The sequence below is a fragment of the Phocoena sinus genome, chromosome 2, assembly GCF_008692025.1.
Source record: "Phocoena sinus isolate mPhoSin1 chromosome 2, mPhoSin1.pri, whole genome shotgun sequence".
NCBI lineage: Eukaryota > Metazoa > Chordata > Mammalia > Artiodactyla > Phocoenidae > Phocoena > Phocoena sinus.
The window spans coordinates 1,896,290-1,918,657 of record NC_045764.1 but is presented as its reverse complement, the minus strand read 5'-3'; the positions used below and the strand labels follow the sequence as shown (position 1 = coordinate 1,918,657).

At 41.1% G+C, this 22,368-nt stretch overlaps 1 protein-coding gene across 1 annotated transcript in view; it reads right to left on the bottom strand.

Annotated features, from left to right (window-relative positions):
• Window positions 1-10,547, bottom strand: part of MTPAP (mitochondrial poly(A) polymerase) — a 29,040-nt gene extending 18,493 nt beyond the window's left edge. Inside the window, exons 1-4 of the mRNA XM_032624003.1 lie at window positions 10,339-10,547; window positions 5,735-5,907; window positions 4,973-5,206; window positions 3,694-3,918 (exon numbers count right to left, since the gene is read on the bottom strand). Coding sequence (XP_032479894.1) covers window positions 3,694-3,918; window positions 4,973-5,206; window positions 5,735-5,907; window positions 10,339-10,492 — 786 coding nt within the window. The 5' untranslated portion in view covers window positions 10,493-10,547. The remainder of the gene's footprint in view (window positions 1-3,693; window positions 3,919-4,972; window positions 5,207-5,734; window positions 5,908-10,338) is intronic.
• Window positions 10,548-22,368: the final 11,821 nt, after the last annotated feature.

Sequence of the window (22,368 nt, the reverse complement as noted above, 5' to 3'; positions counted from 1 at the left end):
TAAGAAGAAATTAAAATAACAATGAGATTTTTCATTTATCAGTCTGGCAAAGACAAAAAGGGTGACAGGACCAGTGTTGGTGGGTGAGGGGAAACACATACATCCCGTCAGTGGGAGTGTAAACCGGGACATACTTTGGGGACAACTTTAGTATTGAAATAGCAAAATTTTAAATACATATCAATAAGATTTTGATTAGCTATTAAAATCCTAGGAAATCACCCCAAAGGAATGCTCATACAGATAAGCTGATTTGCAAAGCTGTTTCCTCATTGCAGCATTATTTGTGTGGTAGATACTTTTTTTAAGAGCTCTGTCTAGCTTAATAAAGCCTCCTACCCCTCTTTGAGAACTCAGTCCCCCTGAAAGGATCAAGGCCCTGACAACACACGTGGACCAGGCAGGGCGGCTGATGTGAGCACTGTAGGGGCACGCCCTCATCCAGCCAGCCGTCTCCACCAGGAACTGCAGCTGAGGTTCCGAGGCAACCACGTGGTTGAAATATAACTGGGAAGCTTCGGGGCAGGCAGAGTCTACACCATGAGGATGAAAATGTAAAGAAAATCGAAGCGGGTGGGGAGAGGGGAGTGAAGGGAAGGAGGATATTAAGTAAATCAAATCCGTGGAGCAGAAACAGAACCCTTCGTGGACTCTTGGTTGCTGTCCTTTCCTAAGACTCACCCACATTCCTGACCCTGGGTTCTGGGATGCTTCCTCTACTTCTTTTGTTTGCTTGTTTAAGCTGCTTTGGGTTGGTTTCTGTTATGAACCACCTAAGGATATTACCTAATATAGTTGGCAATAAGGTGGGGAAGAAAGATACCGTCCCCTGTCTAACAAATAAAGCACCGGTTAAGTAAATTACGGTACATTCGTTCAAAAGAACATTCTGCATCCATTGAAAAGGATGCAGTAGACCGAGATGCTGAGACACTATTAAGTGGGGGAGAAAAATCACGTTAAAAGCTGTACAGATTATATTATAATCTCTTCCTAACTGCCCTCAACTCAGGCTGAAGAATAAAACAAGCCCAGAGAACCACAAACCAAGGGGGAGTGCTGGGACACACGGAGCACCAAGAGGTGAGAGGGAGAGGCTCACAACTGCATACACTGCTCAGGAAGCTGCTTTATGGAGGGTGAGTTTGAAAGTGCTCCTGGTTTTTTAAAATCTATTCTTATTTATTTAAAAATAAAAAATAAATAAAAGTGTTCCTGTTTTTCATGTTTCATTTTTAAAATGTTTCTATTAGCAAAGCTATTATAATCTTAAACAAGCATATATTTCAGAGTATATGTTTATAACAACACTGCATAAGTTAAACCTACATACGAAATAATGTTAAATTGTTTAGTGAGACTGGAGCACTGTCTTTTAAAATATCTTTTCCTAACAGCTCTCTATTTCAGAAATCTAAGATCCAACTAAGTTTCCAACTCCTTCCTCTACTTCCAACAGAAAAAAATGTATATATTACTATCTAGCAATCCTCTCAAACACCCCATGAGCTGGCATTATAGCACTATCTCAATTTTATGGCTAGGAAAATCGAGGCACAGAGAAGGTAAATAACTTTCCCAGGGTCATACAGCTGGTAAGTAAAAGAACTATTATTCTGCACTCCCAAGCCCGAGCTTTCACCATTACGACACATTACAATGCACTTTAATTATTTGGCAAGGTCTTTTATTTAATATAAAAATAGCCTACCATAATTTAAGTGTCCCTGCCAGGAATTTAATACAATTTCAAGTACATGTTAGTCTTAATCAGACTGACCTGTTTCACTTTCATGTGTTTCGTATTTCTTGGCCAGTTTCAACTATGTAATTACATGCTGAGCAGATAAAGTATGGCGGGCACTGTGTGGGATGAGAAAATGAACAGACACGGAGCCTGCCCTGCCCACGCTTAGGATACAGTGAGAGACACAGATCAACCACGAACTAAACGTAACACAGAAGGAATCTGGAGACAGAAGTATGAGCTACACTACAAGAACGGAGTGATTAATTTTGACTGGAGCAGAGGAAAAAATCAAGTATGGTTTAAGACGGTGGAGTCAGAACGAGGCCTTGAAACCCGTGTAGGAATGGTAGCCAGGAGTGGAAGGGAAGCGCACTCCTCAGTGAAGACACAGGACGACGGTTCAGTGGCCATTCATATCCTAAAAGTGCCCCACAACTGGTAATTAAATGATGTGATTGGAAAACTGGGTGTGTGAAGATAGGGAAAGACAAACGATTACTGAAATCAATTATGAGACAGATCATTTCAATTCTGTGTTAAAACGAAGAACTGTTCTAAGCTTGTGGATGATCCAATCTGTGTTTTAAGATAACTCCAGCAGAGACTGAGGGCTAGAATACCAAGGCATGACATGAGAAGCACGTGGAAAGCAGGAGGCTGCTACCACCATCTAAGTGAGAATTTATAAGGGACCGTGTCACTATAGCTTTGAGTATGTAAATGAAGAGGCAGACCTGAAAGATTAGCTTAGATATCTTCGCTTAGAGGACAGCAAATGTCAGGAAAGCTAAAATGCCACCGATTAACATGTGACACATAGCTAAGAACTTTTATAAAAACTTATAAAGAATATTTACAAGGAGATGAAGATAAAGTTTTGTTTTCAAAATGACAAGTTTGAAGTTTCAACTGGACATCTACACAGAGATGATTACTAGTTTGAAATACATAAGAAAGCACAGTCCTAAAAACCTAAGATTTTACAAAAACACAGAAGCCTTTTCAAATCAAAGTTGTAATGAAATTAAAGCACTTCATATTGTTTGGGATGATGACAGACACACTGATTAAGTTTACTCTGTCAGACACGCATGCTAATAACAACATAAATGGGATATACAATTTCTAAACTCTAACAGGAAGGGAGGAAAGGGCAGACTAAAGAAAGAATCCAACAGGAAGAGGAAAGGAAAGGAATGAAAAGCAAAGGAAAAGCATAGAAAATAGGAAATAAAAAATAAGAAAGTAGAAATAAATCCAAAAATTACCAGTAATAATAAATAAAAAGACTCACAGTTTGGAGTAAAAGCATAAAATTCAGTGATCTGCTATTTATAATCAAAACGTAACAACATATGTGAAGGCTGGAAATACTGATGCAGGAGGAGAAGGTACGTGAGACAAGTAACGAGCAGCCATCTTAACCAACAAAAAAGAATTTAAAGAAAAGGCATTTAGAGATGATGGACAAAATTTAATGATAAATGAACAACCCAATAGAAAGGTATAATAATCATATACCTATATGTAGCTAGCATAGTCTTTGAATAAAACAAAAATCAAAAGAATTCTGAGAAATGAAGAGAAACAAAAATCATGAGATGTAAAAAGCATTTCACTAACTAGATCACGCAGATGAAAAAATTAGTTAATACACACGTAATCTGAATAACATGGTAAGGAATCCTGGCCCACCCCCAAAAATTCTCAACCCTCAAAAAGAACAACCATTTTATTACATGTTTAAGATATTCACAAAAAAATGATAACATATTAGACCAATACAAAGAAAGACTTTACAATTCCAAAGAATCAGTATCAGACAGACCCTATTCTTTAACCATATTGCTTCTTAAGCTTAGAAATCAAGTTGTAATTTTATTAAATCCAAAGATTTCCTTTATTTTTTCTGACAACTTTGTGATTTAAAGAAATGTAATTACCTTGTGAGTACTAAATTTTTCAATTTCATCTAGATCCAAAAACATGTCCAAATCACATCCTAATTTTCCAAAACTGTTCACTGAAGAGCCAAAGGGTCTGACGGTGCAGTCCGGAAAATACGCAGCGGCTACATCTTCAATAAGAGAGCAGGTGAGATATCGGAGCTTGGTGTTCTCCTCTGTGAGCTGGAATTCCCTCAGGAGAGTGTTCAGCTGATCATCGACCTAGCTGGCCAGAACAAAAACAAGAGAATATAGAAAATGTTAAGGTCATGTAAAATAATTGTCATTTTACTTCCAGAAATTTGATGGCTCAGGAGGCCTACCTTAAAAATGTGCAGTCTTTTTACATGTAGCCTTAAAAGTGGATTTTACAAATGCCCTTTAAAAAGCACTAAGGAATGAGGACACCAGCAAAAACAAAAGTTGGCTAGAATTAAAACTACTATTTTTCTTAGGCCATGAGTATAAAGTATTGTTTTAGAAAATGCAAACAGTAAAATGCCCCAGTAGAGGAGGTCAAAGCAACCACAAAGCTGGACATTTAAATGAAGTTGGGGGCAGAGAAGAACCAATGTTAAAGGCAAGTAACACCAGAAATAAGCAAGGCTTCGAGGAATGCAGGCCCAAGGTCCCCCAGTTCCTCCGAACAGCAGTCCTGGATGTTCCCTAGAAGGCGGGTGATAGAACGATCACACACTGTGAAGGCGCATGCTGGAGCTGAATATTTAAAATGAAAACCACAGCCTTAAATGCCCACATTTGAAAATAATATTGAAAATAAGTGAACTAAACACTTACCTCAAGAAAAATAAATAACAGAAAGCAGAGGAAATACAAAAGGTTTTTTCTTTAAAAATTAGAAAATCAACCCCCAAAATAGTATTTTGATAACTAAAACCATGAACATGTTCTTGGAAAGGACTAGCTAAACCTTTGACAAGTCTGAGTAAGAAAAACCAAAACTACTATAAACATTACTAGAGCAGAAAAAAAGAGATAAAACCAGAAATAAGACATTTTAAAATTTATAAAAGAATGCCATGTACAGTTATATGCCATGTTGACAAGAGGAAGAAAGCCAGAATAATCCAAAGGCCCAAAACTTTGGAAGAATGTGGTTCCTTCTGAGGATTACAAAGATATGGTGGCAGGGAGTGGGGAAGGATTACTTTTACTTTTCACTCAGTATGAATATCTAATAATAAAAACTTACAATATACAAAACAAGTCAAACACACACACATATCAAGTCGGGGAAGTGTACCTATAAACTTACACTTTCTGCACAACACAGTAATTCAAAAAGCTTCTTGCTTGAAGGAGAAGACTGAGTCCTACATTGAACGCTTGGCTGTTCAGAAGTCTGGTTTAATGGAGTCTTCAACTTTAAATTAAAGTAGCGTGATCTGAATGGAATTGCAGCCTCTGTGCCCAGGCTTGGAGTACGAGTTACATTCTGCAGTGAAGCTACGCTTTCCTTCTGACTAAATTCTACGACAGCATAAAGACCCTATACCAAAAACATAAGAAGAACAGAACACATTTCAAAATTCTATTTTTAACATAGTATTTTAGTTCATATTTCAAAGCAATTATCGTAACAGGCAAAATACTAATTTTTAAAATTTACAATGATACACTTCTAACACGAGCAATGGTTTTAACCATTATAAGCAGATTAAGAAAAGGAACATTATAAAGTGGTATTAGTTAAGAGAAGCTGAAAATAATGCTGAAATAGAAAATTAAAAGGCAAAACAAAGATCTCCCACTGGCTTCTACACCTAAGGTAATGGAAAAATTTAAAGTATTCAAATTATGAAATGATTCAGGTATAATTATGCTTATAATTCTGTGATACTCCTATAAGGATTTCTACTCTCACATCAAAAAAAAATCTCACTGAAGAAATTAAGACAAAGATAGATGCAGGATATCAAAAAGAATCTAACTTTACCATATTGCAGAGGCAACAGAGCAAAAAATAACTTTAAAAAAAAGTATGAATGTTAAGTCAGATTGTTTTTCAAATACTTACAAAGCTTTCATAGAAGAAGTGGTTGTTAATAGATCCATGTTGGGATAAGTACTTGAGAAACTTCTTCTCGCTGATTTTATTTGGGCAGTGGATTAACACAGTCCGCTGGGCCTGTTCTCGTCTCTCTTTTTGCACCTCAGAGAATCTCTTTTTTGGAGTCCTGTCTTCAGAGCCTATGAATGAGACAAAGACATTCCCAACACACACACGTAAAACTCAAAGCATCTCTCGGTGTGGTATATAAAGATTTTACACCTGACCACAACCAACTTTATCCTCATTTCATCTGCTTTCTTCTCCTTTATAAGGGGGAAGCTATACTATTCCCAGTCTTCCTATTACCATTCTCTTGTGATTACCGTTAAACTGTCCACTCTGTTTTGACTGACTATACTCAATGCAGAGCGCTAAAAAGGGAGCACTCCACAAAATTTTAAAAGTAAAACCAATCCCACAAATACACACATACAAAGTCTGTATAAGCTGTAACATTCCAAAGCCTGAAAAAAAATGATTACAAGCCTGAGCGCAACGAGACAATGAGTTTAAAAGTTTAATGTATTAAAGGAAGTTATCAGTTTTCGGGACTTCCCTGGTGGTCCAGTGGGTAAGACTCTGCGCTCGAGATGCAGGGGGTCCGGGTTCGATCCCTCACTGGGGAACCAGATCCCACACGCCGCAGCTAAGAAGTCCGCATGCTGCAACTAAAAGATCCCACACACCACAATGAAGATCACACACTGTAACTAAGACCCGGCGCGGCCAAAATTAATTAATATTTAAAAAATAAAATAAGTTATTAGTTTTTCTCTGTGAAGGGTCTTGATCTGGCTCAAACAATTAACAATGAGTTACCAACTGTCATGTGCTACGCATCACAGGGAAACCTGCGGGCCCGAACCTTAGTTGCTGCCCATAAAGAGCTCACACTTTTTACTAAAGAAATAGACAGGTTTTTTTTTTTTTCCCATTAGAAACCATCCAGGGGTTAGGGACTTTACAATCACAGGAAATGAAGGCAAGAGCTGTGATAGGCAAGAAGTAAATAATCCACCGATCACAAAGGAAAGATCAACAAGTGAACTAAACACAAGGAAAAAGAAAATCATTCAAGTTCTAATTTCAAAGAGATTAAATGTAACCAATGCACAGAAATCAGCAAAAGCTTTCAGCCTCATCTTCTTTCAAAAGGTCACAAAACTGACGGATACTGGCAATACTGCACACACACTGAAGCTTCATTTCAGCAAACCCCAAGACATCCTCACGGACAAGACAGAGGAAGGCAGGCAGTAAGCGCCGGTGGGACCCTCCAGCCTGCTGGGCAGCATCCACCTAGAGGCAGGTCTCCGCAGAGCACTCTTGGCCCTGCCCTACTCCACATTTCTAACAACTGATCAAACATACTGTGCGTCTTCCCTACACTCACTGTAGAGATGCTAACATGCATCTCTTAAATACGCGTCCTCTTCTCTACTCCGGATGCCAATTCTTCAACATCAATCTCTCATTTCAGGCCTGGAACACAGCAGCCTGATTGCTAAACTGGTCTCATTCGCTCCAGTCTTGTCCTTCTCAAGCCACTCTCCACACTGCTGCCAAAGTCAGCTTTCTAAGGCAATCGTTTTTAGAGAGTCTTCTTCTTTGACTTCCCTGCTGCGTTCGTGATGAGGTCTGAGCCCCACAGCCCGGCTATGAAGCTGCCGGCATCTCGGCCCCCTCCTCAGCCACATCAACCTCAGCCCCACCTCCTCCACGATGCTCACGTACGCTGCTCTTCACTCGGCACCGCCACACACACTCTGAACTCTCCACGTCTTCTCCTCTCTGGCTGGAACGCCCACCTTCTCATTTTCTGCCCTGCAAACTCCCATTCATCCTCCAAACGGTGCTCAGCTCTGTGAAGAGCTGACCCTCCAAGGCAGAATTGCTTCCACCTCTGCACTACCTCACTTCAACATCTATGGAAGATGGTAAGTCACGGTGCTGTGTTTACGTAACAGCGCGGAAGAATGTCTGTCTTCCACGCTGAGGGCAGGGACTACTCTCACTCACTTGGACCTCAGTCTACTGACAGCCCTTCCAAATGGTCCTTCTTTTTCTTATGGTCCAGGCTTTCCTCACCCGCTTTTCCAGCTGGAATTACCACCTCTATCTTCTTGTCTCTGATATCTACTGAGTCTACACTGATGTCCAACTGCTTACTGTAAAAGTCAAGTCAAGCTGTAAACTATCAGAGAGTAAAAGTATAATCCTCCCCTTGTTCTCTCCAATACCCACTTATTAGGTGTGATATAAACATATACATTTGTATCTCTCCGGAGATAAACATTTTTCACACAATTACTGAAAATGTACTATACATTCTCTTCTGTAACATGCTTTTAAATATTTAATACATTGTTGATATCTTTTTGTGTCAGTAGATATATATTTACCTCATTTATAAAATAACCGCATAAACATTCTTAGGTGTTTATGGTAATTTAATCCATCTTCTGATAAACAGGGAGATGGTTTACCTTTTTCACTATCACAAACAATACTGCAATACCACTGATATACAGTGTTTTGCACTATTATGCAGGTATCCCTGCAGCTGGATTACTGGGGAAGAGCAGGACTGCATGCGACAGGGAGACAGAGAAGTCTGATGACAGATGGGGCGACAGGCTTGAACAGGACTGATGGCTCTAACCTTGAACAGCAGTAGGCACGACGGAGTAGACGGGACAAAGTCATGAAGGGGACAAAAAGTTCAGGTAGCGTAAGTACCTTGCGAAAGGCTTGTCAAATCTACAAACAACACAAAGTTGGGAGGAAAAACTAATAAGTGTTAGTATTTTAAGACAGACTCAAATTTGCAACGGTCTTGATAACAGAATCTGAAAAGCATAAGCACAGAACACACTGTCCTGCGTTTAGAATTAAAAACAACATAAAGACACAAGCACATAATGGAGGGGGAGGGGATTCAGCCAGCAGTAGATGGACAGAAGAAGACCAAGTTTGATATGATGAAGGCTCAAAATGAGCCGAGGGAATGTCTTAGCTTCCGGGGTGAGGAAAGGGAGAAGACAGACATAGATATCAAATCCAAACCCAAGGGGTAAGAGCACTTCCTTCCTATTTACTAGTCAGGCCAAACTTCTGGCAATGAGTTCTCACACTGAGTGAAAAACTGAACTGGAGATTTCTCAATTTCCTTCTAATTATAAAAGTATACGCTTCTAAGTGAGTTATATAATCACCTTCTTCTCTTTAAAAATGGAAGAGAAATTCAAATGAGGATTTTGTTACTTGTTATGCCTCACAAGAGTCCCTGGATAGTTAGCCAGTCATATTATCCTAATGATACAAAATGAAACACATTTCCTGAGAAAAACAACAAAGCTCTACTAAGTGAAGCCTTGGAATCAGAAGGGTTTATTCTCACCTTTGCTACTGAATAGCTAAGCATGATCCACTTACCAGCCACCTGTACCAGCCTGTTTCCACAGCTATAAAATGGAGTCATAATAATTCCTTCCAAACCTAGTTCACAGAGTTTTATATCTCAAAGAGCATATGAAAATACTCTAAAATTTAAACCACGATACACATGTTAAATCACAATAGCTCCTCTGGCAAAAGCCTTACTCACATTTTCAGTCACTTAAGCGTTTTTAACAGAAACAGCTTCTACTAAATACAGTCCAATCAGCATTTCAATGAACTGTGATGGTAAGTGATATTTCCAACGCTCGCTCTGTCAATATGAGTCTCTCATACAGTCTGATGAGGACAGCAACCCTATCATTTACTTTAGGGGAAAATGCCGTACTTGTTTAGCCTTCTTTAGAACTGTTTCCACAAGTAATCTCATACCTTAAAACTACAGCTCCAAGAAATGGTAGAAATCAACACCTTTTATTTAACAGCGGGGCTCGAGGTCTAAATTAACTCAGCGGCAAGTCCCTTGGCTCTCTGCGCCTCTGTCTCCATCTCCAAAATGGAGACCGTGATACAATCCTGCCAGACTGTTTTAAGAATAGTAAATAACATAAACGCAGCTCTTGGATCACAGGAAGGGGGACTGGGCTTCTCAACACACCAGCCTATAAACTTAGAACGCCTGCCTGTTCCAGCCCAAGCAAATCTGTTACCAAGCTGACTCTTGGTAGAATCAGAAGAACAAAGCAAACGTCAGTAAATGCAGAGGCACAGCCTCCACTGGAGGGCCAGAGGTCCCGGTTATTCATCAAGGCTTCACTCCGCTCGGCCTCCATCGGCAACTCGCGAGCATCAACCTCAGTTACATCCGCGAACGAAGAAGCGACTGGCTCAACTGTGGCATCACTACCGTAACTGGCAACAGCGTTTCGCCCAACTGTCAGACACTAGCAAACTCTGCTCCTGGCCTGCACTGCGGAGCTCTGAACCACTTCATCACTGGGCACGCAGTCCCCGAAAGAAGGAACGTCCCACACCGCGCCGCCGCCACGCCGCCGGAACCACGGCGGCAGCCCTAGGTTTCCCGAGCGAGGCCGGGACACCGCCGTGCGGTCCCCCCGCCGCTTCCACCGGCCCTGCGCCCGCCCGCGACCCCAGCCCCGGCGCCATACCTGTCTCCGCGCTCCCCGAGGACTGCTCTTCCCTCCCGAGGGCTGCGGCCACCGTTCCTGGGCAACTGAGAAGCCTGCAGAGAGGACGCTGGACTTGACTTCTCCGAGCACGGAGGGGCAAACTGGTCAACAGCCCCAAACCACGAGCCGCCATGGTCAGAGGTGCAAGAGCGCGGACGAAAGGGCGCTGGGCTTCCGCGCATGCGCACGGAGGAGGTGGGAAAGGATGGGAAGCGATGGGAAGCCTAGAGGGTCAAACTAGGCGAAGGACGCTCGCTTATACAAGAAAGCGAGTTGCGGCTTGAATGAGGCTTTCGCACGTGTCTGATTTCCCCTCTCCCACGGTTCTCTAAAAGAAGGCTCCCAGGAGAACGAGCAGGCCACCTACTTTTTCAAACTGAGTCATGAAAATAGAACCAGAGGGCAAGGGCGTGAGGAAGGAGCACTGACTTGCGAATCTATGCTTAGAAGATGATAAACGACACTTTTTCTTTACCAAACACTGTTCTAAGTGCTCTACGTGGGTTGACTTTTTTAGCGCTTACAACAAGCCTGTGACGTAGGAACTCTTATCTCCATTTATTTATGGGGAGGTTAAGGCATAGAGACGTTGAGTAACGTTCCTAAAGTTCTACAGCCAGGCAGGGGCAGAAATGGAAGTTAAACCTAGGTTTCCTTATACAGGGTTTGTTTCTCTCCCTCCTTTCCTCCCCTTCCTTCCTTACTCCCTCTCCCCCTCGCTCCCTCTTTCACACTTTCTGTAAGAGTTTGACTGAGATTTAAGTCATATACTACACAATTCACCCCTTTAGATGTACCGTTCAATGGTTTTTAGTATATTCATAGAGATGGGCCATAATCACGATCATGCTTAGAACGCTTCATCACCTCCAAAAGAAACCTTGTGCCGGCTAGCTACCACCCCTAATCACCACACTCCCCCCAGCCCTAAATAGCCACGTACCTATGTGTCTCCTCGGAACTGCCTTTCTGGACATTTCATACAAGTGGAATCATACAATGTGTGTTTTTTTGTGACTGGCTTCTTTCACTTGGTATAATGGTTTTATGGTTCGTCCATGTTGTAGCATCTATCAGTACCTTATTCCTTTCTATGGCTGAATAATACTCCATTGTAGGAATATGCCACAGGTGGTTATCCTGTCATCACTTAAGGGGCATTTGGGCTGTTTGTTTTGGGTTGTTTCCACCTTTTTGTGCTGCTTCGAATTTTCATGTACAAGTTTTTGTGTGAACATATGTTTTCACTTCTCTTGGGTGTATACCTAGGAGTAGAACTGCTGGGTCATATGTTTTAACTTTTTGAGGAACTGCAGGCTATTTTCCAAAGCTGCATCATTTTCATTCTCATCACTAGCGTATGAGTGTTCCAATTTCTGCACATTCTTGTCCAATACTTTTCATTTTCCATTGTGTTTACTTATTCCATTCTGTTTTTGCTCAGTAGAATTCTAATTATAAAAAGGTTTTATAATACGCATGTGTCAACATATCAATTTAGCCATTAAAAATTAAATATAGGGTTCTTGAAGGATAATGGTAGTGTTTTATTCTTTGAACTGTGTGGTGGGGCTACAGTGGCTCATTGTATTTGAATTCTTCTTACCACACACATGTTTATGAATACAATTTTGTATCTACTCAATAAAAAGTTACACTCATCTGATTCTTTTCTTGTTAATGACTGCTCCTTTGGAAAGGCCAGTGCAAATACATTCTGGTCCATAAGTTGGAGGTTCTGGTTAGCTGAGGTCAGTTCATTCAGGTTTCTCTATGTCCATCAGTAATTACCCGCATATTGCCAAGGAGGAGGGTGGATGGGGGAGAGATGGAATGGGAGGTTGGGACTGGCAGATGCAAACTATTATGTATAGAATGGATAAGCAACAAGGTCCTACTGTATAGCACAGGGAACTATATTCAATATCCTGTGATAAACTATAGTGGAAAAGAATATGAAAAAGAACATATATATATATATATATATATATATAACTGAATCACTTTGCTGTGCGATACAACATTGTAAATCAACTCGACTTCAATCAAAAAAAATTACCCCCATAGATTCTCTTAAACATGGGAAAAACAAACAAACTTCGAGGTATTACTGAATATTTGTTACAGATGGTAGCCTTAATTTATTGACTTATGATTTTACCTTCTATTATGGATTGAACTGTGCCCCCACCAAAAAAAGATATGTTGAAGCCCTAACCCCCAGGACCTCAGAATGTGACCTTATTTTGAAATAGGGTTATTACACATGTAATCAGTTAAGATGATGTCTACTGGAGTAGGGGAGGTGTAACTGGTGTCCTTATAAGAAGACAGCCATGTAAAGTCAGACACACAGGGAGAATACCAGGTGATAACAAGGCGGAGATTGGAGGGATGTAGCCAAAAAACAAAGAACACCAAAGTTGGCCAGCAAACCACAGAAGCTGGGAACAGACAAGAAAGAATTCTTCTGTAGGTTTCAGAGGGAACATAACCCTGCTAACACCTTCACTTTGGATTTCTATCTTTCAGAACGGTGAGACAATAAATGGGAAAGTAGGGGCTGAGGGGCATAGAAATGAGAGACTTTTAGCATCTCGGTGGTTTTTAAAGAAACAAACAGGTATTATTTTTATCATTAAAAAGAAAAAGGAATCCTATGCAGGTTGGAAAGCCAATAGAAAAAGAATTAGCGAATTCTTAAATTGTGTCTACATTTCATATGCCACTAAAATACTTTTTACACGGTAAGCTAGTCTTTGATAAAATGTGAACGTGTGTGATATAAGGCTCCAGAAACCATATATTCAGGTTGTGCCCATGTAATTACTAACTCCACACTCTTTCACTCTCAAAAGTGTTCCCATTCGGATGATAAATTGTCTGGCTACCTTACTAATGCCCTTTCAGATCCTGGTTTCCTGTTCAAGTCACCAAGAAGGATTTTCACATTCAAAGCTGAATATATCGACTGAGAACAAGTCAGCAAGCAGAGGTGCCAGGGAAAGCTTTACTAGCAAAGAAAAGCAAACTTATAGTCACTGGGATTTTGAAAGGAATGAGCTATCCAATCTTGCAATTTCTGTGAAATTATGTTTTTTATCTATAAAGCCATGAACATTTTGCATTCTCTACAATATTTATATTTTTCCTGCAGTAGAAAAATAGCACTTTTCCTCACTATAGAATTAAATTAGTCAGCCCTCCCTATCCACCGTTTCCACATCTGCAGGTTCAACCAATCACAGATGGAAAACATTTGAAAAATAAAATTCCAGAAAGTTCTAAAAAGCCAAACTTGAATTCTCCCCATGAAAGCAACTCTTTACATAGCATTTACAGTGTATTAGGTGTTATAAGTAATCTAGAGATGATTTAAAGTACAGTTGGCTCTGGAACAACACGGCTTTGAACTGCAGGAGTCTACTTAACATGTGAATTTTTTTCGATAAATATATCGGAAAGTTTTCTGGACATTTGTGACAATTTGAAAAAACTTACAGTTGAAACTCATAGCCTAGAAATATCAAGAAAAATAAGAAAAAGTTTACGTTATGAATTCATAAACTATATGTAGATACTAGTATATCCTTACATGGGCATAAGGTGAGTGATTTTTTTTTTAATTTATTTATTTTTGGCTCCCCTGGGTCTTTGTTGCTGTGTGTGGGCTTTCTCTAGTTGCCGCGAGTGGGGGCTACTCTTCATCGTGGTGCGCAGGCTTCTTATTGTGGCGGCTTCTCTTGTTGCGGAGCATGGGCTCTAGGCGTGCGGGCTTCAGTAGTTGTGGCACGTAGGCTCAGGCTCAGTAGTTGTGGCTCGCGGGCTTAGTTGCTCCGCGGCATGTGGAATCTTCCCGGACCAGGGCTCGAACCTGTGTCCTTTGCACTGGCAGGTGGATTCTTAACCACTGCGCCACCAGGGAAGCCCTAGAAGCTATCTACTTAAGAAACTAAAAGCTTCTTTTAAAATCATATTCTCTTTTAGTTAATCTTTATAAGTAGGTTGTAGAAACCAGGGAATTAAGGTTGGCATGGTGTTCTGTGACATACAATCGATGAAAATATGAAAATTGATCATCTGACAAGCCAGTTGTTAAATATATTCAATGTGCTCATTATATAAACTTCTGCTCCAGAAGTTCAAGCCAGGAGGCCTTTGGTGAATTATAGCTGCCCATCCCAAACACTCACTAAAATTCAGTCTTAGAATTCGTTGGGATTTATAATGGACAAATATGACTGCCAAAGTGATGTCTCATGGTTATATTATGCAGGGAGATCAACTGTTCCCATGCAGTTTCCACAGAAATTATGATAAACTGTTTCCCCAGTTCATTGGTATCTAGGAGGTCATCCCCTGTCAACCTTTAAAGCAATCGCTCAGGCCGTTCTATTCAGATCGGCGGAGCCCCTTATCCCTTCCCTGAGTCTGTCTATCTCAGGTTGTTCAAGAATCCCAGGCACTGGCTTCTGCCAGCGGACGGTCTGGTCAACAACACCGGGAGAAAGAACTGAGGGAATCTCATCAATTCTGACGACACAGGCCTCCTTTCCGCGGATGCTGTTTCTATTATGGCCACACGGGGTCACTGTTGGAAACTGGCGATTTCAAGCAGTGCAGCTCAGACCCCTTGGAAGCTGGCGTGAAGCCCTGCTTACTGTTGGGGTCTCAACAAAATAGCTCCCAGCAAAATAGCTTACATTCATTTTTAACTTACTCTGGGCCAGTATTGTATGCTGTCTAATTGCATCATTTAATTTAAACCTCACAATATGCCTGTGTTAAAAAAACAAAATTCCACCGAGTATATTTGAAGCTCTGATTAGTTTCATTCAAAGGTTCCTGAACAGGGCAGCACCCAACCTTGCAACTAAAAGGCACCCCAGGGGGGTTATACAAAATGGAGGGTTATTATAGAGAGACGGGCGGGACAAGGGAGCTATTAGCAAAAGAAAGGAAAGGATTATTTTCAGGCCAGGACACTTTTTTGGGGGGTCAGGGTGGGAAGGGAATAGCAGGGATTTTATCAAACAGCTGGCCTCTTCCTCTGCGGGGCCATGGGGGGAATGGACAGGGCCCACGTGATAGAGGATGTCACTGATGCTGACCAGGAAATTCCAGACTGGTTGATTAAGATTACATTTCCAGGGGAGGTTGAAACTGCAAATAGGTTAGGTATTAAGTCGAGGCTTGATATCTTGGGCTTTAGCCCAAGTGATGCCATTCTGGGCCTGTAGTTTTTCTCTGTAACACCCGTGGATTTTATTATTATCCCCATTTGATACCTGCAAAACTTGAGATGTAGAAAGATTACATAAAATGACTAAGATCCTTTGGTGATCCTAACCCAGGTTTGACTGACTTTAAGTCCATCCTTTCAATACGTCCTTGCTTTCTGACCCGGTAATTCCATTTCTAGGAATCTGTCCTAATTAGAGGTGCACTTAAAGGTTTACATACAAAGATATTTGATGCAGAATATAATGGTAGGAATAGTGGAGACAATCTAAAGGGCCACCAAGGAGGGACTAGTTAATTTATAATCCATCCATGGGTGAGAATATTAAGATTATATTTATCAAGTAATTAATTACTAGGGAGTCACAGTTCTAAGCATTTTGTTTTTTGACTCAGTTAACCCTCACAAAACCTTAGGATATCCATATTATTATCATATTTCATCTAACCTAAGACATCCTCATTATAAGACACTCCATTGTTTTATGCACCTCTAAGAAAAATCTGCCAATTAATGTAGGACACAGTGCTTTTTAAAAAATTATCAATGGTGAGGTGCACTCTGATTTCAGCGATATCAAAATATGGGGAAAATGTTCATCTTAGAATTGATAAAATAAACTATTATCATCCTCATTTTATGGGTGAGGAAACTGAAGCATAGATTAAATAATTTGCCCAAGGTAAAAAAAAAAAAAGGCTGTGAGTAAAGGTAGAATAGTAATTAGGGTAACCAACAGTCCCCGCTTGGTCAATATCTCTTTCTTTCTCAAGAAAAAGTATGATATTTTAACAGTACTTTTTAAAAACAACAACAGAAGACCCTTAAAGAAAGAGTAGTTCAGGCACCTCCAGACACATAGAGGGCTTTTGTACAAGCCTCAAATCACGGGAAATATTTCTATTAGGACCACAAGAATCTCTTCTATTAAGTGAAGTAAACAGAGCTCTGAGCTACAAAATTGCCTTAATTGAAAGTGTTTTGTATCTTCATTCCCCCTGAGATGCTTTATGTAAAGTAGTGGCACTGACAGTTTTTCTCTTTCTCCTGTGACTTTTTTTTTTAAGTGGTTGCTGCTGTTTGGGGAACATGAAGATGGAACATTAGGTTGAGAGTCCTGTACAAATGCTTATAATCGAATGTTTTAAAATGTGAACATAGGCTTTGGAAATGTGATACCAACGTTCCTGTAGTTTTACTTCGTATATTTCACACTAAGTGTTCTTTCTCTTTGGGGATGCTAGGATTTCTGAAGTTGGTCCAGGGACCTGATTCTTGCATCAGAAGCATTTGGTGAGCTTGCTAAAATAGAGAGTTCTGGGTTGTACCCCCAGACTTACTTAATCAGACTATCCAGGGGTGGGATTCAGGAATCTGCATTTTTTTACGAGCTGCTAGTGTTAGGTATGCTCAAACTTGAGAATCACTGCTCTGTGTGTGCTTCTGTGTGTGTGTGTGTGTGTGTGTGTGTGTGTGTGTGTGTAGAATCCCATGGAATTCTACACCTTTCTGAAGAAGTTGTTTATCCCATGAAAAAACACCTATCTAATCTAGTCATTGCTGGAGTTATTATGTACTTTTCTCCATGGAGATGCTTTTTGCCATATTTGTAATGCAGGGGAGGAAAACTTTTCGTCTTTCCTTCTAAGTTCTTTGGCTGATCTAATCATTAAATTGACACAAGACACACTGAACAGAAGAAAAACGAACTGAATTTTTGTATGGAAGGGAGTCCATAAAAATATGAGACTCAAAGAAGTGACTAAAGCAAAAGCAGTTTTTTTTGTTTTTTTTTTTCGCGCTACGCGGGCCTCTCACTGTTGCGGCCTCTCCCGTTGCGGAGCACAGGCTCCGGACGCGCAGGTTCAGCAGTTGTGGCTCACGGGCCCAGCCGCTCCGCGGCATGTGGGATCTTCCCATACCGGGGCACGAACCCGTGTCCCCTGCATCGGCAGGCGGACCCGCAACCACTGCGCCACCAGGGAAGCACAAGCAAACAGCTTTTATACCTTTTAGACAGAGAAACAGTAATTTGTGAAGAATCCACAACACGAAGAAGTGTGGGCTTGGGGCAGTAAATTAGCGAGCAAGTGAGATTTGTTTACACAGCCTTCTCAGCCTTGAATTCCCTGTCTCTGGTGATAAGGATGTCTTTCTACCCTCCTGGTACAGGGAGGATAACTTCACATGGGACACTTATTTCCTGCTTTCACGGGGAAAAGGAGGGTCAGTGTGTCTTGTACCAGCTGTTTTTCAAGTGAACTTAATTCAGAATAATCAATATACTAAACTGGTATATTTTGAGGTGGCGTATTTTACTTCCTCTTAATAGTAATAATAATAATGGCTATATTTGCCTATACTTTTTTTTTTTTTTCTGTGTTGGGTCTTCATTGCTGCGCACGGGCTTTCTCTAGTTGCAGCGAGCGGGGACTACTCTTCGTTGTGGTGCGCGGGCTTCTCACTGAGGTGGCTTCTCTTGTTGTGGAGCACGGGTTCTAGGCGTGCGGGCTTCAGTAGTTGTGGCACACAGGCTCAGTAGTTGTGGCTCACGGGATTAGTTGCTCCGCGGCATGTGGGATCTCCCCGGACCAGGGATGGAACCCGTGTCCCCTGCACTGGCAGGCGGATTCTTAACCACTGCACCACCAGGGAAGTCCATGCTTATGCTATTTTTTTTTTTTTACTTAGATTACAAAGAGTTCTACTGATTCACTTATAAGTGAGTTTTCATTGTGATCCTGTCTTTAATGTTGAGGTCCATGACCTTAGATGCCAACAAACCCATGAACTCAGACACATAGTCACCAGCACAGAAATATGCATTTTTATTCTTGCCACATTTAATGCTAACTCATATCTTATTTTCTTAAAAAACAAAAAAAAAGGAAAGGAAAGAAAGAAGAAAGAAAATTTCTTTGAAGAGGCAAGAGGGAAGTGAGATTGCGGTACCAGGTTTCTTTCCTCTGCAGGCCAGTGTCCCTTCTCTGGGCCATCTGTCACTGGCTGCATTGCCCGCACATCTGGAAATGTTGCTGCCAACAAGCCACAGTGAGAATGCTTTTTTCTGGGCAGAAATGCCTGCCAGGGGCTGCAAATCAGAGGAAAGCAGCCTTGAGTTGGAGGGGACTGGTATCTGCGAAGAGTGTGATTCCCATCCTTGGGATGGAGCCACATCTTCTCCCTGGATCAGACCACTACTGCTTGGTCTGTGGGATATCCCCAGCTGGGATAGGAAAAGAGCAGCCTGCTTGAGGAGCCTCAGAGCTAAAGGCTCAAACACATTAAAATTAGGTTTCTTCCTGTCTGTTTCAGTGTTCTAAAAAAATGAGCATTCCATGGAGATTTCTGAGACCTAAACATGGACCTCTAAATTGACCTTTCTAAAGAGATTCTTAAGATCTTCCTAACACCTCTGCAAACTCTGTAGAACAGTCGATTTTCTTAGTTGGGTATTTCCTTCAAAATGCCCTGGCTGTGATCAATTTCAGATAATTTTCCAAGAACCCCAGGGAGATTTGCAGAGGGATAATCCAGTTCACTGGTAAAAATGATACCACTACCACACAGCTGATGATGCAATAAATAAAGCAAGTGTTAGAAAACAGGCACCAAAGAAAACCGGAAGGTTTGGTTACTTAAAGAGAAAAACCACAGCGATACAGCTTCGAACTGCTGGATTGGTTACCAGGTTTCTCCACACACTGACCCAGGGTTTCTGTTACTAACCTGAGCCCTACTCAGTTGCAAGAAAAACCCAACCACTGGCAAGCTTGACTCTATTTCCCCTGTGTAGAAGATGTTAACTTTTATCATTCTATGTATGCTATATTTTCCCCTTATAACCTCTCACTATTTTCTCCATTTAAACATTGGAATAAAAACCACATTTATGATGCATCCTGGTTTCATAAGTAAGGACACTAAAGCCCAGAAGATTAAGTAGCTTTTCCAAATCACACAGCTAGGGAATGACAAGGAAGAAAGGAAGAAAGAAAAAAAAAAAAAGAAAAAGAAAAGGCATCCGGATGCTATGTAACTGACACTAAAACCCTTGTTCTTTCTTTCACCCCAGACTTTGCATCAGGGAAAAAAAAAAGATACCAGATACTATGTAATTGATTATATTTGATTACAGTGTATTTATGGGAACAATATAGAGCAACATTTCTTTATATTATGCTTCTCTAAAAGGAGACGCATGTTATAGTAATAATAGATGGGATTTGTGGGTGACAAAAGTTAGCTTCTAGACATATTTCTTCTCTTTGCTAGTAACGTGATTTTGGCTAAGTCGCCGCCCTGACATCATCTTTATCATTTATAAAGTGAAGGTGTTAAATTAAATCACCTCTAAGATCTTTGCTTACTTTGAGACTTGATCGACATCAGCTCATAACAAAATTGAAACATGGATTTAAGTGATTAACAGCTACACCTACATGGTGACTTCTGACCTATATCAGGCTGCTATCATCTACATCATCATCTTTATGTGAGGGGTACATTCTCAGAAAGGTCCTCTCTGAGCTTCGCAAGATCCAGTTCATAAGCATCTTTCACTTCCCTTTACTTCCTCCACCTTGTTCATTTCCATCATGGCGCTTGTCAGAAGTTGACCTCTTATATGTGTTTGTTTCTTCAGTGTTCTGCTGTCCCCAGGCTACAGGTTCCCTGCAGGCCACTGAGTTTGTCCACTGCTGTTTCCCAGCACCTGGAACTGTGCCTGCCGTACTGTGCTCACTCAAGTGTTGGGTGAATAAACAAATGAGTGAGCAAATTGCCTTCTAAATAGTGTGGCGGTTACTCTTTGCTTCTCACTTGCAAAGCTAATTTTAGAAGCAGTCGCCAGGGGTAAAGGCAACAAAATCTTAATTTCTGTGCATTACAAAAAAAAAAAAAAATCATTATGATGTTCCCTACAGTGTTGACAGTAGTTATGGCTGACCTGAGGATTGGGACAGGGGGCACATTCCATTATCTCTACTTACCAGAATGTCTTTACTGAACATAACTTGTTTTGCCATCAGATTTAAATTTTTACAAAGTACAGGTTCTCGGTGTGATCTCTAACTTGGAGTTCTTTGGGGGGCAGTTAAAGCTACAACCTGAGCACCGGGAACAGGGGCGCTTACATGTGGTGTGTCTGGAGCTTCTCCAACTTTAATGATCTACGGCTAAGAAGAGGCATCTTACTTTTCCAGTCCCTCTCAGACGTCTGTGCCCCGGAATATGCTCATGAATCTTGGATCTGGTGGGTGAAGCTCAGGTTGTTGACCCTCCTGCAGTTCAATTAGCTAGAACCACCCACAGTGGCAGGTTTCAAGCAACCAAGGTGGGGTTTGGGGGAGGCTGTCGTGGCCTCTGAGAGCAGGGCCGCAGGCAGAAGTAGGGAGGACTGGCCAGCGGCTTCACGGACAGTAAGTAGCAGCAGATGCACCGTGAGGTGTGTCCCTGGAGTCTATTGATGCCCTTAAGTGGCTCTTGAATGAATGACTTATAGCGCCCGCTATGTCAAAGAATATCATAGATCTAATGGCTGCATAGGTTTTTGGTTTTTTAATTTCCTTAGGTAGTTTTTAAATTTATTTTTAAATTTTTATTTTATATTGGAGTATAGTTGATGCAGCGTTTTGAAAGTAGCAAGTGTGGGTTAGAATTGTGGCTCTGTGTATTGTCTGAGTAATCTCAGGTAAATTACTTACTGTAAATTCCAGATTCCTCAAATGTCAAACAGGCCTAATGACAGTCACTTTCAAGGTTATTGTATGAATGATAAGAACTGACAAATATATGAAAGTATTGTGCTTTTCATAAGTATTTTAGTATAAAGACCCATAATAATGGATTTCACTTTGCTCCTGGTGTCAAAGCTGTGAGTTGTTGATAGCACTTGACGTTATTAAAGAAAAAAGGAAAGGAAAGTGTAAAAAGCAAAATGAAAACAAAGTAATTTTTATTTGTTTCCCTTTCTATAAATAAAGAAACTAAAGCTCCATGAATTTATTGATTTGCCTACAGTCACATGGACAGAAAGTGGTAAAGCACAGGTGTGAATGCAAGACATGTTCTTTTTGCTTGCTCCATACTCCCATTCTCTTGGAGCTTTCTGAAATTCATATCTCAGGGGCCCAAGCCCCTTTATACTGAACAAGAATTCCCCAGGGGATTCCTAAGAGGCAGTGGGCAACCCTGATCGTAAACCCAGCCAGCATCAGCTTGGCAGTTTAGATTATGAAGGAAAGTGTCCACTGCCACCGCTCCCGAGGGGTCAGCCCAGGCTGCAGCCTCGCTCTCAGGACAGACCCTCCATGCCCTTCTCCCCTTCCCATGGCTTTACTGTTAGAACAGAGATGAAGCTCCAGGAATGACAGAGAGATGGGGGCCCACGATCACCCTTCATTGTTGGAGATTTTGCTACTTGGGTAGAAATAAAAGTTATTCCGATGAATTATTGAGTGTTAGAAAAGGGAGGGTAGAGTACAAAAGCGAATAACCTAAAGTGTGCCAGAAGTACCTAAAAAGGGTGTCACAAGTACCTAAAAAGGGTGCCACAAGTACCTGGACGCAGTTCTGTGCAGGCAAACGTTTAACAGCCAGCTTTGTGAAAGCCCTGCCCTGGTTTGTAGCATTTGCTGGTTTCTGTGGTGTAAATACTCCCACGATGGCCTATTTTCAGTTGCTAACTCGAGGCCACCAAGTGCAGAGTTGGAAAGAGACGTACAGGAACCCCTCACGGTGTAGTATTTCCACCACGTGGATGTAAT